The 17,408-nt window shown below is 43.8% G+C and overlaps 1 protein-coding gene across 10 annotated transcripts in view; it reads left to right on the top strand.

Moving 5' to 3' along the window:
* PLCB1 (phospholipase C beta 1) overlaps window positions 1-17,408 on the top strand; it is a 655,431-nt gene that overhangs the window by 169,793 nt on the left and 468,230 nt on the right. For all 10 annotated transcript variants that reach the window (XM_073339660.1, XM_073339659.1, XM_073339667.1 and 7 more), the window contains exon 3: window positions 6,683-6,751. In XM_073339660.1, the coding sequence (XP_073195761.1) occupies window positions 6,683-6,751 (69 nt within the window). The remainder of the gene's footprint in view (window positions 1-6,682; window positions 6,752-17,408) is intronic.

Genomic DNA, 17,408 nt, shown 5'->3' with positions numbered 1-17,408 from the left:
GTGATGTGCTTCGCTCGGTTTTGGGAGGCTGAAATTATCTAATAAAAGTAAGAGTGAGCCAGATCCTGGGCAGGTATAAATTGGTGTTGCTCTACTGAATTCAGATGAGACTGCTTGCATGAGTAAGTGCTCCCCAACACAGGAAGGGTTGCACAATGCGCGGTTTCTGTGAGAACGTGCTCACCCAGAAAAGTGAGGATGCACAATCTAGCCCTATATGGATGGGTCTCTGTCTCAGATGATAGCTGAAAACAAACATAGCAGGAGTAATATTAATTTCTTAGTGTTTTTGTGGTAGCTGAATTAAGAGACATTATTCTCTTGCAAGAGTAATAGCTCACAGTAACAATGGTTACAGGTCTGTACTCAGTGCCAGGCTGGACTTATAGTGTTTTTGCTTCTCCGTTGCCATAGGCTTTCATGGCTCATCTAGCACACAGTTCCAATCCTGTGCCCATTGATTTCCGTAGCAGCAGGATTTAGAATTTCAATTTTGCAGCTCTTGAGCTGCAGCATTCTTCTGCCAAGTAGTAAAGAATGGAAGCATATTTTGGCTTCACAAAAAACCTGTCCAAAATGTATACTAAAATATTAGGAAATTGCCCTCCCACTCTTTAATGAGTCATTGGGAAGATGAAAGCAATTACTAAAGGTTGCAAAGTTCCCAAGGGTTTGATATTCTTGAACCTCGGAACTTCTAAGAAATGTTACATTATGCCTTCTGACTTATTCAGACCCTAGTGAATGTAGGCTACAGTGACATTTATGTGGGTGTGCTTACCTCAATCTGTTGCCTTTAGATGGCAAATTACAATGGCATAAGGGTTACTGTTTTCACGGTGCAGGAGGCACATGTAAAATTAAATTGCATAAATGTACCGTAGTTGTATGCAGTGTTGCTGTAGCTGTGTTAGGCCCAGGACATTAGCGAGACAAGGTGGGTGGGGTAATATCTTTATTGGACCAACTTCTGTCTCTTGCCTCTCTCACCAACAGAAGTTGGTCCAATAAAGATATTACCTCACCCATCTTGTCTCTATACATGTACCGTTCAGTTCTAATATCTGTTAATAAACAAGGACTATGGGGCATATGTTCCCAGGGCTTGCGTAGCTACTTCCTACAAAACCTACGTGAAAAGTCTGTGCGCTCGCCAAAAAAACCCCCTATGTGCTCGGTTGCCAGACCCAAAATATGGTAACGTGGATAAGGTCGCAGCAAGGATTGACAGATCCCACTCTTTAAAAGTAGGGATCTAATTACATCCCCTCTTCAGATGGCCTTGGTTTTGTAGACTGAGTGTGCTTACAGCTCCACTGCCCTGTTCTAACAATCCCCTTCCTAAAGGGAGCCCAGATCCTAGGATACAAATGCTGGTAATAATATTGACTTGATTGTTCTGTGAGGTGTTGATTTGTTTGGCTGTTTGTTGTTCGTGTTTATTCTTGATGTGTATTATTTGAGTTGAAAGGCTCTTGTTATAGGTTTGTGTTAGGGGAGGTCTAGCCATTTATTCTCTTTTTAAAATAAAACACAAGGCCAATCCTACAATAACAAGCTTCTCACAATCATCTTGTGTGTGGTTTTTCACCTTCTCTTGTAATCCCTTTTTCTTCTGCTTCTTTCATTCTTTCTCATGTTCTCGCTGATACAACCATTCACTTCTAGCAGTTGTCAGTCTTTTCAGTTTTCTAAATCCTTCTTTGATTGCATAAGCGGAATATCTTTCTTCATGTCTATAGCGTCCTTAGAGCCACATTGCCACAAGGTTGCCATCCCTCAGGATTTTATCTTGTGATATTTGGTGTTTTTTGGAAAGCCCCAGTGTTGGGAGACCTGTGATTACACAAGCGTCTTGGCTTTCATTTAAAAAAAAAAAGTTTTTTCTAGCCCTCATAATTGCAGGGAAAAACTGAAAACCACAAACCCTAAAGGCTCAAAAACCAGAATACAAATAGAGCACCCAAAATGTTTCCATCATCTTTTGATTTTTAAGCCCTTCTCGTTACTTTTGAGCTCTTGGTGTTGTCAGTAGTGGATTGTGGATACCTGAACTCATGTTGAATATTGCCTGACCCCACAAGCAGTCTCACTGAAGTCAGTGGGACTTCTTTTGGGGTGAAGGTATTACTCAGTGAGACAAGGGGATCACCATGTGATCCTTAACATTTAGGGCCAGATACTCAGCTAGTGTCCATGGATCTATGCTGATTGACACTAGTCGAGGATAAAACCCTGAATTTCGAATAGTCATAATCTGCATGCTTCATTGTGTGTAGAAATTTTTTTTACCCTGTTCAGTTCTGTTGATAGAGCAGAACTGCAAAGAAGGAGAAAGACTGTCTTAGTTTCCATTTCCCTCTCGAATCCCTGGTTCTCTTTTCAGTTTCTCGCTTACCTTATCTCCCTTTTGTTAAATGTCCTCTCTTCTCCATCTTTCTTTAATTACATCTAAAGTCTAGAGCTCCTCTTCCCATTCTAAATCTTATTGCCGTTATCAGTCTGATAAACATGAATGCAACTCTTCCATATATTTCATTAGTTTTGTTCTTGCCCATATTTGAGTGTCTCTCAGACATTAAGTCAACAGAGAGACTCCACATCGCGTCCTTATTTTGCTGTATTCAGAGTCAAGCTCGCTACCAGCCCTGCACACGCAGCTATTTAATAGAGCGCTGCAATTAGCTTCATTTGTTTCAGATGCTTTTCTTCCTGTCTCCTCCGTTGAGTCTGCCCTTAGTTTTGATACATTCCAAATGGGACTTCCACAGAACAGGCGCTAGAGTGGTTCCTAAGAACAGCTTGAAAAAATAAATAACTTGTATTTTTTTATCTTTCTTACATCAGAACTAGGGGGGAAAAAGCTTTTTTAATTAACAAAGAATAGTCTGGCTGTCTGCACCAAAAACGTTATGCTGCATTCTGAGATGCATTTACAGTGGTATGCAAATATGGCATAAAATAAATTGCAGAAGAAATAAAAACGTATGTGAGGCATTCTTGCACAGATCTGACATCTCTGGGGTCTGGAAGAAAATTCTGCACAAGGATGGACAAAATATGAAGAGAATGTAGAAATGTTACAGTAAGACCTAGGGTCAGATTCTCAACCAGTGTAAATCAGCATTGCTTTGTTGAAGTCAGTGAAGCTGTGCTGATTTACACCAGTTGAGGATCTGGCCCCATCCCAGCCTGGGGATCAGTTGTGCTGGAGAACAAAACACAATCCACACTGCACTCTTTGTGCACTGTGGATGACGCTCATGCTTTGGTAGAGGGCCCATTGCTAGATCCTACATGACAAGAAGGTGTCATGCAAGTGAGCTTCTGCAGCACCTTTGCACTGGGAGCGGGTGAGTCCCACAGCAGCTTCAAAACCCACCTGGATGATCTAGAAGAGGAGCTGCTCCACCTAGACCTGAACAGATTCAGTAACTAGGAACCTTCACGTGAGGACACCAAGGAGCAGCATCCACTCTTCAGGCCTGTCAGCTGGGGTATTAGCCATGACAGCATTGTACGCTGTCACAGAGGGACTGTGCTTCACTGCTGTGGCCTGCCCGGGTGTTTGGGGGATGGTTCTATTATCTTCAATCCCCATTTCATTTCCATATCCTAAGTCTCTTCATGCTTGGGTGGGGGTTGGAATCGAACACATAAGCCCATGGGATGCCAAAAGGCCTTTCTGCTCCCAGCAGAGGTGCATGCATGGATCTGATCCAATCAATATCCACCTCATTTGTGATGGTATGTCAGACGGAGCAAGGGACGGGAGAGCGTGGGAGCAGTGTGGTATTTCTGGGAGTGGATCTTCAGTCTGGAATTGAAGTGGTGCACAGTGGCCATTTTGTTAAGAATCAGATACTCCTGAACACTGGTTCGGATAACGGTACAGGCAGCCAGCTGTGAAAAGGATAGGAACTGGTGTTGTCAGGTGAATATTTTTTCCACAGGATACAAGTGTATTTCTCTCACTCTTTTTTTTTTGTTTGTCTGTTTTTTGTTTTGACTGGCTCAGGATCTGGCCTACAAAAAATGAAAAAGAAAGTATTGACTGCTACTATAGTACAGGTCACAGAGAAAACCTGTATTTTCTCTTGGGAATTTGCTTTTGCTTTTCGAGGTATAGTGGCTTTATACTGTACATGGATTTCAGATTTTCTGAGCATCAACGCAGGAATTATTTAAGATAAAAATTCTGTTAAAGTAGTGTTGCTCTGTGGCTAGTGTGGTCTGATTCTTGCTTTAGCACTGTTTATACCTGTAATTGAACAGATTTATGCTAATATGGACTATTAGTCTTCATCAAGGTGTAAATGAGGCAGACAATAGTAAGAGGGGCTTTAATATTTTTAAGCAATGTCCAGTCAAATCAGAGTTATTTGCCCGAGTCTCACAGGATAGTTTGTGTTGCTACTTGGGAAATATGTGCTCAGCGCTTGCAAAGAGCGTACAAGTGGAGATAAATCTCTCTTCAAGTACTGTTCTTTCCACAGTAGCTATGTCCATATGTGATGGCATTCACTTGTGGGGAGCATTGCCTAGTGGTGAGGCTTACTGCCTTCAAACGGCGGGTGGTGGTGGTGGGGGGAGGGTTGGTAGGGGAGCCCAGGCCCTCCCATTCCACCAGACTCCAGCCCAGAGCCCTGTAAGGACTATCAAAGGTCTGATAGCCGATGCTGCCCTCTCTGGGCCACTTTCTACCACCCCATGGTTGCCCAAAGCTTGCTGTCTATGATTAGATGTGCAGGTGGTCAACTCACCACTTGGCACCAACTTGTGGCCATGCATGGTGTGGTAGCTCCCTCTGTCTGGGGGCAGCAGCTATCTCTTCCGGTGGCTTGGCCCTCAGCCAGGTTCGGGACAGGGTATGGGGAGGGTAATAGGATAAGAAAAAGACCCCCAAAATCGGGACTGTCCCTATAAAATCGGGACGTCTGGTCACCCTAGTTCCAACTCTCTCCCCTGCTGGGGTAGTCCATAAAGAAAACAAGAAGAATTAACGCAAATAAACTGAGTCCATATGTGGGAGGGAATGCCTCCCTCTCAGGACATCCCTGAAGCAAGTCCTCCCTTCCCTCAGTGAGGGACCTTTGGTAGGGGAGATTCTGCCTTCCCTCAGCTTTTCTCTCAGGAGCTGCGAAGTGCACGTCTGCTCTCTTTTTTGATCTGCCCCCAAGGGAGCTGTTCTGCATCCTTTAATTTCTCCTCCACCCTGTGCCCGCCTTGCAGGTGTGGCAGGGCAGGCCTGGCCGAGCCCAGAGCAACCCCTTAACCCCTTGTTGCCCAGTGTGGGGTTTGTATACGTTAAGGTATTACATCCAAAACCCTCCATGATGTGCAATTACACCTACCCAGGAGCAGGTAGGGAAGAGGATATTGATTCTGAGTCTGCCTGGTTTCCCCCTGCTCCAAGAGGGTGGGAGTCCTTTGTACCAATCCTAGACTTGGTGATGGGTACGCTCCCCAGCACAATGGTGCGGCAGCAATGCCCTGCTCATTGTGTGTGTGTGGGGGGGGGCTAGCCATGGTTCCGTTCATTCTCTGCACCTTCTCCACCTCCCCATGCAGCGTGGGGGAATACTGGCCCTTCAGAGGGTGCGTCTCATGCTGCACTGCTACCCATGGTATGGGTAGTTAGTGCAGAGTAATGGGGGGATACCTTACACCTCTGCATGGGTATGCAGGACTGGACACAATGAGGCCCTAGGGGAGATAAAGTCTGGCTATTGTTAAGGTGGATGACTGGGACTCAGGAGACCTAAGTTCTGTTTCTGGCTCAACCACTGGCCTGCTTGATGAGCTTGGACAAATCATGTCACTCCTGTGTGCCTCAGTTTCCCCATCTGTAAAATGGGGATATTGATACTGAACTCCTCTTTGTAGAGTGCTTTGAGATCTGATAAAAGCTAGCTGGTATTATTAAAACTGTGTTTAAAAGGTAAATTTAAACCCTTGGAAAATACAACACAATATTCTCTGTAATTGTTTCCCTATGTAGGAGAGGTCACGTAGCACATCGTTTTTATTCTCTTAAGTGCAATATGTAGAAGTCATCTGAAGTGTGAGATGGTGGTCGAAAGTAGATGATTTTTAATGAGTAGTAAGGAAAATAGTCGTCCTAAAATTGATGGTGCACGTTATCACTGAGTGCACAGCATCCTTCTTATTCACACACACTTTTCAAAATGTCCTGTCTACAATCATGTAGATTTTTCCACTGTGAAGTTAGGATGTTCTGTTTTTTTCTCTTTTGCAGAATGGTAGCCAGGAGCTAATTATTGCGAGACAAGGGATACATAAAAAACAATACACAGAGGTTTTGTTGAAAAATGTGAACCACAGTAGAGTGCTTGGCAACACAAGAAATAGGCTAAATAATTTTGGTTTGAAATGAGTACCTGGAAAATCAATATATCAAACTGGTGGTGGAGATGGGGTGGGGGGGAAAAAGACCAAAGCAGATTTTCAAGGAAACAATGGGGCTATATGACAACGGTTCCGCTATTGCAGTGAGGAATTGTTACTCCTGACTGGTATGCAATGTGCAGGACAGAACCTGCACAGAGCTCACTGAAGACTGAGGTCTAACAGTAGCATTACTAGGGAACAAAAGCGCAGTTAGCGAAGTGTGCATTTTCAATGAATGGGTAACAATGTGTATTTCAACTTTTCCTTATAGGAGACAGAGCTGCTAGATCTCAGCTTCGTCAGAGATGCCAGATGTGGGAAACATGCCAGAGCTCCCAAGGTAGGAACTGCTGTTGTGTACGTACCAGATGTTGCATTGATAACTTAGATGAGATGGCTTGGAAACTATATACAGCAATTAGAAAATTTGCCCAACACAATAAATATCATTTTGCTTTTTTCTTCATTTACACAGCCTGTGAAACGATGCACTGAGACGGCTGGGCCATTGACTGTTGAGCCTGTGTATACAATTCTGATGAATGTTTTCTTTGCAGTGAATAAACAAAAAACTGGAAACTCATGCATTATTTCTAAAGATCCAGTCAAAATGATGGAAGCTCTTAACTTCCCTGGGGGCTGTTTAGTTTTAGTTCTCCCTTGCATTTGGTATGGGATGTTTGCCTGCTTGTTGAAGCCAATTAGTCTTTTTCATGTGACTTCAGTGGTCATTGAATCAGACCCTGTGGATCCCGTTAGGTGGGTTTTTTTGGTACCTTCCTGCTGAACGTTGCTGACAGAAATATGTTTTTTGTATTGTTGGTTTTGGACAGATAATTCACATCTAAGTGGAAAATCCCTAGCGCGCCGTTCTGGTAACTGGACTGTACCCTAGGGAAATCCACAGAGGTTTGTAGAAGGAAAGAAAATCTCTCCAGGGCTCTGGAAATGAATATCTGCGGCTTCACGGCTGCTGCCGAAGCTTCAGGGTTGCAGCGGCCTCTGGAGTTGCAATTCCTACCCTGGCCTCAGGGGAGGAAGTGGATGATTGATTTGCAGTTGATCCTCTCCTTCCACACTCCTTTCTGCCCCTCCTGTGCTCCACCCAGCTGTGTTGCAGGATGCTTTCCCATAAGCTGCTCAGGTTTTGTCAGAATACATTTTAGCAGCATGAATGGCAAGTCCTGTGTATTTGAACCTATCTGATGGTTATCTTCAAATGTATTTAAATCTGGTTTTCAAAGCTTTCCATATGGTGCCAGCAGCATTTGAAATGCTGAATTGTAATTGAAATGCTACAGAAGTACTTTATGACATCAACATTAATATCAAATTAGTTCTTCATGATTAATGGTTTTATGATGAATAGTAATAAAAAATTAACAAGGGCTGGAACATTATTTTTAAACTGATACCCACCTTTATATAAGGCATTCAAGTTCTTCTAGCAAAAATGTTTTTAGCTTAGATTTATGTGCAGGCATTGTTTTGGGGGCTTTTGTTTAGTAGGTTACATAAAGGCTGTTTTTGTTATTGTGTTTCACCAGCTTGAGTGCAGTGGCATTAATTGAAGGGTACCAGAAAACCAAGACTTCCGTCCTGGTGTAATGCCTCGTACCTGTGTGAATCAGCCCGCCTTTCATCGCTGGTTGCGTGGGATCCTTGATTGCGAGGCGCAATAGATGCAGCACCTGCATTGGCAGTTTGACAGGGCCATGTTTACCCGGTGGAGCAAAATGCTCATTTGGGGATCAGTTATGCCTGTTATGCACAGGTCCGTGTTCTGAGCACTGTGGGCAAAGAGGTGTAATTCATGGGCGAGTGTATGTTACAGGAGACTCGGTATGACAGAGCCACATTAGCAGCTCATGCTTTGAGATCTGGACATCACTAGTTCAACCCCAGGCCGAGGGGGTGCCGCCAGAGAGGTATAGTGACTCCCCAAGCTACCAGATGTACAGAATCACTTCTCCACCGCTACCCTCCTTAACAGGTCGCAGGGTGCCCTGTCCATGGACCCTCTACTTCCCTACCATTAAGTACTAGTGGGAATAATCCTTGCATTCAGGTGAGGGCAAGGACTGTAACTGTGGCCAGCCCCTGCATGGAGCCTATTCAGAGGAGAAAGTTCCTTGCACTTAGCACCCATGTAAAGGCATAGCACCCATAATCTGCTCATCCTACATCATTCCTGAATGTATGGTATATAAATATTATGGTCCAGAGTCTCAGCTTCTGTAAATTGGCGTAGATTCACTGAAGTTGTCTTAGACCAGCTGAGGATCTGGCCGTTTATGTGGTGCCGGAGGCACTCTCCGTACCAGGGACATGTCGTAAGCCTATATGAGCTGTGTCCCGGCTGTCTTAGAGATCGTGTGATATTTAGGTCATGGCACAAGGTCCAACTGTTTGTATCAGAAAGAGGATTTGGATGGAAGATTCATTAAATGGGTAGAAATAACTTTTTTTCTTTGCATTCCTCTAATTTATGATGATTTGTGGTCTTGAATTTGGTGACTCTGTTTCCTGCTAGTTTGAGTAAGCTCATTTAATTTTGTGTATTAATTATAATAAAAAAGGCTTGTAGATTGGGCCTCAGTCTTACAAGGGCCTGATCCAAAACCCATTTAAGTCAGTGGGAGTCTTTACACCACCTTCAGTGGTCTTTAGATCAGGCTTAAAGGTGGACAGAAATAAAGTGATCATCTGTATCCAGCACTGGCTTTTCTAATGTCCTATTTGATTTATTTACTTTTGTAGTTAAATAACAACACCAAAGATGCCTATACAAGGCACTAGGTACCCTAACACATTATTAGTATTGCAACAAAGTCCCAGCATCATTAAAATAATTATTTGAAATTATATTAAATTTTACACAGCCACCCACATGTTAAAAAAAACAACCCTCCTTTCCACCCGTTCATTATTCCAGGATGCTCTTCCTCCACCCTCTTCTGAACCCCTATCAAACAAAAGGGAGGTTGTAAGGGACTGCGGAAGACTTTGTTACAGCCTAGCTAGGGAACTTCCGCTATCTCGAAGCTGACAGGTCACTGTAGGACATAGAAATCCGACTATAACCAGCTTTAGTTATAGGTTAGCCAGGTAGCGGAAAACCCCTTTAGGAAAGTACCTAATTATATATTCATGAGGTGTTTCTGTGTACTGCTTATTATGGCTCACTGTTTGCCCCTTCGTCGGGCTCCGTCCCAGGCAGAGCTCCGGTGCGCTGGGTTCCCCGCCTCCGTGACAGCAACGCTTGGAGTCCCTGTTGCGGGTGTGTCACTTACCTTCATTAAAGCCAATAACTCGCTGCTTTGCTGCTTGTAGGTCTCATTCTTTTGGAGCACTCCTGATAGGCCTGCGGCCTAGCACAGAACAGGGGTGTTTCTTGGGTTACCTTTAATTATTTGCCACGGTATTGTATAAAGTCCATCTTTGGTAGTAAGTGCTGGCATCTTTAAGTACAGGAAGCCAAACTGCTCATTTATAGGTCTATTTCAAACTCATCTGTGTGTATTATTTTCAACAATTGTCTTCCACCAGTCAAGAGAGCCATACTTTGTGAATTGTTTTGTATGTGTTTTGTAATCTCTAATGTGCCTTCTTAATTGTTATAAAAAGGAATATTCTTTTCCTTTGGTCATTTTTAGCCGTAGGGGGAAAATACTCAATTCCTTTTATCTTCTTGTATAGTGGGTAACATTGCTAGTCTTTCTGTCAACCTATCTCACTCTGTCTCAAACTATCATGATATGTTTTGCTCTGATAACAATCATTAAAGCTAAGCTATGGATTTATGTGCTGTGGTAGGGTGGGAGCAGCCTGTCCTCTGGAGAAAGGAAATATTACGAAGGTGATCTTTTTAATACCTGCCATGGCCACAATGTATGGTGCCTGGTACACCTCTTGGGAAGGTGTAATCTGTAAATCCCCTTATACTCCCCTGTAGTTGTGATTAAAAAGGACATTTTCCTGTACACGATCCCACAAGACTTGTTCTTGCCAACCAGGTACCAATATGAACCTCATCACCATGGCATCTAAGCCTCCTCACAGTCTTTAATGTATTTTTCCTCCCATCATCCTTTGAGGCAGGGAAGTTCTACTCCCCTTTTACAGGTGGGAAACAGGCACAGGGCATGTTAAATGCCTTTCTCAGCATCACACAGGAAGTCGGCTGCAGAGCCAGGGACTGATCCGAGGTTCCTTGTGACCCAGTCTAATGCCCTATCCATGACTAGACCCTCCTTCCTTTCGCTGCGGACAGTAGCATGATGGGCGGTACTACTTCTCCCCACGTCTGCACTCCCAAGCACTGCAGCTGAGTCTTGTGGCTCTTCTCTGCTGGGGTGCCTGAGGAAAGAAGGGGCTCTTTTGCACCCACCACTCCCCCTGAGTACCCACTCAAGCATTATTTGAACCTTCATGTTTTCCTAGGATCAGCATCAGCTGCTGGGTGTGAATATACCAACTTCCTGATCCATCTCATGAATTCTCCAGAAATTGACCAAGCATTTTGTTGTCTTGCACACGTGCAATGTACTCTATCCAATGCCTTTTTGAAAGCTGGGCGGGTGAGATCCTGGCCCCGCGCAAATCAATGGCAAATCTTCTGTTGGCATCAGTGGGGCCAGCATTTTATCCAGTATCCGGAACAACGGCTCACTGAGACTCCAACAGTGGTATTTGACTACTTGCTCAAGTAGGAGTGCTGCAGAGGAGTCTCACCCCTGGAAAGCTCAGGGGAAGGACTGTGCTCCAGGAACAATTCCCTCCTAGTGTGCAAGGGGCCATTGTAGGTGGCACCATACTCCAGATGCACCTGGCCAACTATGACCTATAACTCTTTTGGTGCCAACTGGCAGAGGGCACAGGGCGTGCATATAGTTTTACAGAGTTCCGCCTGGATCAGATTCCCTGGATCACTAAAAGGTGGCATGTAGGGTCTCTGCTGTCATCATAATCACTGTGGAGCGTATACATAGATAATATTTACCAAGGTATGCATCGTATACTGAAAATTATGTTCTTAAGGTAAGGTAGGTCACTGGACGGTTCCTTCTAAGCAGGAAGTAACAGGCACTTCTCTTTCTGTCTGGTTATGCATGTACTGGGCATTGCATAATGAGCCTGATACCAGTTGAAAGATTGCCAACTCTACAAGAGAGGACATTGCTAGGAAGAAATAAACAGCTGGAGGGGATCCTGTTTACGAGTAAAAGCAATGGATTATGGGGGTCTATCTGGGAGAGCAGATGAAGGTCCACTCTGGGTCTTTCACCTTGGAGACCAGCTGACAGCATGTCTTGTCTCATGAGAAACGGATCACAGCCTGACTTATGTCTGAGCTACTGAAGTCCTCAAATCGTGGTTTAAAGACTTCAAGATACAGAGAATCCTCCAGCAAGTGACCCGTGCCCCACATTGCAGAGGAAGTCAAAAACCCCCCAGGGCCTCTGCCAATCTGCCCTGGGGGAAAATTCCTTCCCAACTCTAAATATGGCGATCAGCTGAACCCTGAGCATGTGGGCAAGACTCACCAGCCAGATACCCAGGAAAAGATTCTCTGTAGTAACTCAGATCCCACCCCATCTAACATCCCATCACAGGCCATTGGGCCTATTTACCACTAATAGTCAAAGATCCGTTAATTGCCAAAATCATGTTATCCCATCATACCATCTCCTCCATAAACTTTTCAAGCTTAGTCTTGAAGCCAGATAGGTCTTTTGCCCCCACTGCTTCCCTTGGAAGGCTGTTCCAGAACTTCACTCCTCTGATGGTTAGAAACGTTCATCTAATATCAAGTCTAAACTTCCTGATGACCAGTTTATATCCATTTGTTCTTGTGTCCACATTGGTACCGAGCTTAAATAATTCCTCTCCCTCCCTCATATTTATCTCTCTGATATATTTATAGAGAGCAATCATATCTCCCCTCAGCCTTCTTTTGGTTAGGCTGAACAAGCCAAGCTCCTTGAGTCTCCTTTCATAAGACAGGTTTTTCATTCCTCGGATCATCCTAGTAGCCCTTCTACCTGTTCCGGTTTGAAATCCTCCTTCTTAAACATGTGCGACCAGAACTGCACACAGTATTCCTGATGAGGTCTCACCAGTGCCTTGTATAATGGTACTAACACCTCCTTATCTTTACTGGAAATACGTCGCCTGATGCATCCCAAGACTCATTAGCTTTTTTCACGGCCGTATCACATTGGCGGCTCATAGTCATCTTGTGGTCAACCAATACTCCAAGGTCCTTCTCCTCCTCTGTTACTTCCAATTGATGCATCCCCAGCTTATAACTAAGATTCTAGTTATTAATCCCTTAATGCATGACCTTACACTTCTCACTATTAAATTTCATCCTATTACTATTACTCCAGTTTACAAGGTCATCCAGATCTTCCTGTATGATATCCTGGTCCTTTCTGAATTGGTATTACCTCCCAGCTTTGTGTCATCTGCAAATTTTATTAGCACACTCCCACTTTTTGTGCTGAGGTCAGTAATAAAGATTGGTCCCAAAACCAATCCCTGAGGAACTCCACTGATAACCTCCCTCCAGCCTGACAGTTCACCTTTCAGTATGACCCGCTGTAGTCTCCCCTGTAACCAGTTTCTTATTCACCTTTCAATTTTCATATTGATCCCCATCTTTTCCAATTTAACTAACAATTCCCCATGTGGCACTGTATCAAACACCTTACTAAAATTGAGGTAAATTAGGTCCACTGCGTTTCCTTTGTCTAAAAAATCTGTTTCCTTTTTAAAGAAGGAGATCAGGTTGGTTTGGCATAATCTACCTTTTGTAAAACCATGTTGTATTTTGTCCCAGTTACCATTGACCTCAATGTCCTTGACTACTTTCTCCTTAAAAATTTTTTCCAAGACCTTGCATGCTGCAGATGTCAAACTAACAGACCTGCAGTTACCCGGATCACTTTATAGGAACTATGTTAGCATTCTCCAGTCACATGGTACAACCCCTGAGTTTACAGATTCATTAAAAATTCTAGCTCATGGGCTTGCAATTTCCTGTGCCAGTTCCTTTAATATTCTCGGATGAAGATGATCTGCCCCCACCGATTTAGTCCCATTAAGCTGTTCGAGTTCGGCTTCGACCTTGGATATGGTAATATCTACCTCCATATCCTCATTCCCATTTGTCATGCTACCATTATCCCTAAGCTCCTCATCAGCCTCCTTAAAGACTGAGGCAAAATATTTGTTTAGATATTGGGCCATGCCTACATTATCCTTAATCTCCACTCCATCCTCAGAGTTTAGTGGTCCCACTTCTTCTTTCTTTGTTTTCTTCTTATTTATATGTCTATAGAACCTTTTACTATTGGTTTTAATTCCCTTTGCAAGGTTCAACTCTACATGACTTTTAGCCTTTCTCACTTTATCTCTACTTGTTCTGACCTCAATAGTTTTCTTTGCTGATCCCTCCCATCTTCCACTCCTTGTATGCTTTCTGCTTTTTCTTAATCGCTTCTCTGAGATGCTTGCTCATTGAGCTTGGTCTACAACTCCTGCCTATGAATTTTTTCCCCTTTCTTGGGATGCAGGCTTCTGATAGCTTCTGCAGCTTTGACTTGAAGTAATCCCAGGCGTCTTCCGCCTTTAGATCCATAAGTGTTTCAGTCCAATCCACTTCCCTAACCAATTTCCTTAATTTTTGAAAGTCAGCCCTTTTGAAATCAAAAACCCTAGTCACAGATTTATTTTTGTTTATCCTTCTGTTCAGTTTGAACTGAATTAGCTCATGATCACTCGAGCCAAGGTTGTCCACTACAACTGTTTCTTCTATGAGGTCCTCACTGCTCACCAAAACCAAATCTAAAATGGCATCCCCTCTTGTTGGTTCAGCAACTACTTGATGAAGAAATGCATCTAGGAAAATCTGAGCCCTATTATTATTACTTGCACTTGTCCTCCAGTCTATATCTGGGAAGTTAAAGTCTCCCATGATCACGCAGTTCCCATTAGTATTTACTTCATTAAAAACATTAAAGAGGTCTCTATCCATATCCACATCGGATCCAGCGGGCTATAGCACACCCCAAGCACTATCCCAGGGGAGGCTCCAGTAGCTTTCTTCCCCACTGTGATTTTTGCCCAGACAGACTCTGTCTTATCCATTCCATCACTTCTTATTTCTTTACAGTCTACCTCATCATTGATGTACAATGCTACTGCACCACCTTTACCTTTATTTCTGTCTTTCCTAAACAGCACATACCCTTCAATACCTGTACTCCAGTCGTGACTACTATACCACCATGTTTCTGTTATCCCTATAATATCTGGTTTCACTTCCTGCACCCAGTAGCTCTAGTTCCTCGATTTTGTTTCCTAGGCTCCTCGCATACAAACATCTTAATTTTTGCTGTTTGGCCTCACTCACTTTCTTCACCTGATTAGGCATGGTCATTCTACAGCCAGTATGACCTATTAGACTGATATCCACACTGTCCTTCCTCCTTATGTCCATTCTCCTATCCACAGCTGTATCCTTTCTTACTTCATTTTCTTCCCTCTCAGTGTTAAAATCTGGCATGGAGATTACCTGAACATCTCCCAACCATCTCCCCCAAATTCCTAGTTTAAAGCTCTCTTAATCAGTTGTGCCATCCTAGAAGTCTATTTCCCTCCCTACTCAGATGGAGTCCATCCCAAGAAAACAGTCCTGTCTATGAATGCCTCCCAGTGGCCATACGTCCCAAAGCCCTCCTTATAGCACCACTGCCTGAGCCATCTGTTGAGCACCATAATCTTGTCACACCTTTGTTGCCCTTCTCTAGGAACAGGCAGAATCCCACGGAAGATCACCTGAGTCTCTATGTCCTTAAGCATCTTCCCCAGCCTGGCATAGTTTCCCTCGATACGTTCCAGCGAGAATCTATCGGTATCATTTGTTCCCACATGAAGGATGATGAATGGATTCTTTCCTGCTCCCTTTAGGATCCTCTTCAACCTCAGGTCCACATCCCGTATCATAACACCCAGTAGACAGCATGCCCTTCTGTTCTCTGGATCAGCTCTGGTTACAGACCTGTCTATTCTTCTCAATAAGGAGTCCCCAGTCACGTAGATCTGCCTTTTCCTGGTGACGGTGCAATTCTCCGGTCTATCCCCTGTTCCCTCTGGCTGCAAGTCCTTTTCATTCCTATTCCTATTTTGGGCTGTCGTGCTCCTTTGGGAGCAGCAAATCTGTGAGTGTCCCATGGAACAGGGATGGGACACTCCAGGCAGACTCTTGGAGGGCTCAAGGGGTGAGCTGTGCCTATCGCTAACCTTTAGAGAGAGCAAGGCCTGTGCAGGCCTAGAGGGGAGGGCTTGTGTTGCGCGTGGCTGGTGAAGTTGGGGAGAGGACCCCCTGCAGGCACAGACAAGGCTTCCTCGTTCTAAGGAGCAGATGGTAGCGACGTGTCCCCATAGCCATGGGTACCCCCAGGAAGTGTCACACCCACCCTTCTCCATTCTTTTTTGCCCCTTTTTTTCGGATGATGTGTTTCCACAGGACCCTGTCATGATTTAGCTCTAAAAAAGGGCTTGATCCTGCACCTCCAGCTCAGGCCAGATTTCCACTGATCTCAGCTGGCAAGGAAACAACAGAAAGATTTGTTTTCATTGAATTTCCTTGTTCATTGTCTTCACTACCGGTGAACGCTGAATGTTCCAAATAGGTGAAAGAGGGCTCCACCAGTCCCCACATGTAAAGAAACTGGGTGAAACTCAGGGGTGGTAACCATGGAAGTGGGGCCCATTGATTGTATTGTTATTTACAATTCAACAACACCTAGAAGCCCCAGCCGAGATCTTTGGCCATTGTGATGATCACTGTACATTCACATAGTCAGAGCTCCTGCCTCCTATAATAAATAGAGAAGACAGACAGAGTCAGAGGAAGGGAGTGATATGCCCATTTTACATATGGGGGAACTGAGGCAAAGTTAGATCAAGGACCAGATTTTAAAGGTATTTAGGCACCTAGAGATGCAGGTGGACCTTCAGTGGGATTTTGAATGGGAGGTAGGCACCTAGGCACTTTTGAAAATCCCACTGGTGGAGCCTCAATATCTTTAAAAATCTGGCCCCAAGTGACTTGTGATAGAGGGCTTTAACCACAAGCCAATCCTTCCTATCCCCTAATTTTAAAGGATTTATTCTTCTCTCTTCAACCTCAAAACACCAGACTTGGAAATTATGGCAATATTTCCCACCTAACTGGGGTGTTTGTGCAAAGTCTTATGCTTTAGGTACAGAGTGCTGGTAACCAAGGACAAATCTCAAGCGCCGCCAGTGTTGCAGTGAATTTGCAAATGAGAAGATAAATGGAACTAATGTTCCAAAAAAACCCAAAAGAAACCTTTATAATTGTGAATTAGGAGAAGTGTCTTGATTCCAATATAATCAGAGATATAACAGGGCCGAGGGAATAGTAAGATGATAATATTAACCTCTGCTTTTTAAATAAGTTATTAGAATCATTTAAGAAGGAAGCAAAAGTAATTTGGGGAGCAGGAGATTAATAAGCGATTCATCTTTAAACCAGAAGGAATAACTGCTGATGTAGATTCATTTCTGAAACATGAAATGCTCAGGGCCTCACTACATAGTCCTCACTCATCAAAACTCCCATTGACGTCAGCCAGATTAGAACTCCAGCAAGGGCAGGCCCCAAGCTATTTATGTTTCAAAAATGCTGAAGCTGATTTGTAAATCAATAGTTGCTCCTTTGAATTCCACATTCATTTCCTCTTGCCATCCCATTTACCTGGTAGCAACCTCTGCAGTTTTATTTCAGTGTGAGGGCTGGGAAAGGCCTGTTTTTGTTCTTTTACTTGGAATGTTCCGTGTATAGAAGAAAATTAACTATCTACATGCAGTGAAGAGAAAAATTGGTTCTTGTGCAATAAAACACACATTTCTGTGAACATTCATATGCTCTGATGTGAGGTGTAAATGTGTCAATAATATTT

The sequence above is a fragment of the Lepidochelys kempii genome, chromosome 3, assembly GCF_965140265.1.
Source record: "Lepidochelys kempii isolate rLepKem1 chromosome 3, rLepKem1.hap2, whole genome shotgun sequence".
Classification (NCBI taxonomy): Eukaryota; Metazoa; Chordata; order Testudines; family Cheloniidae; genus Lepidochelys; species Lepidochelys kempii.
This window is presented reverse-complemented; position numbering and strand designations above follow the sequence as displayed.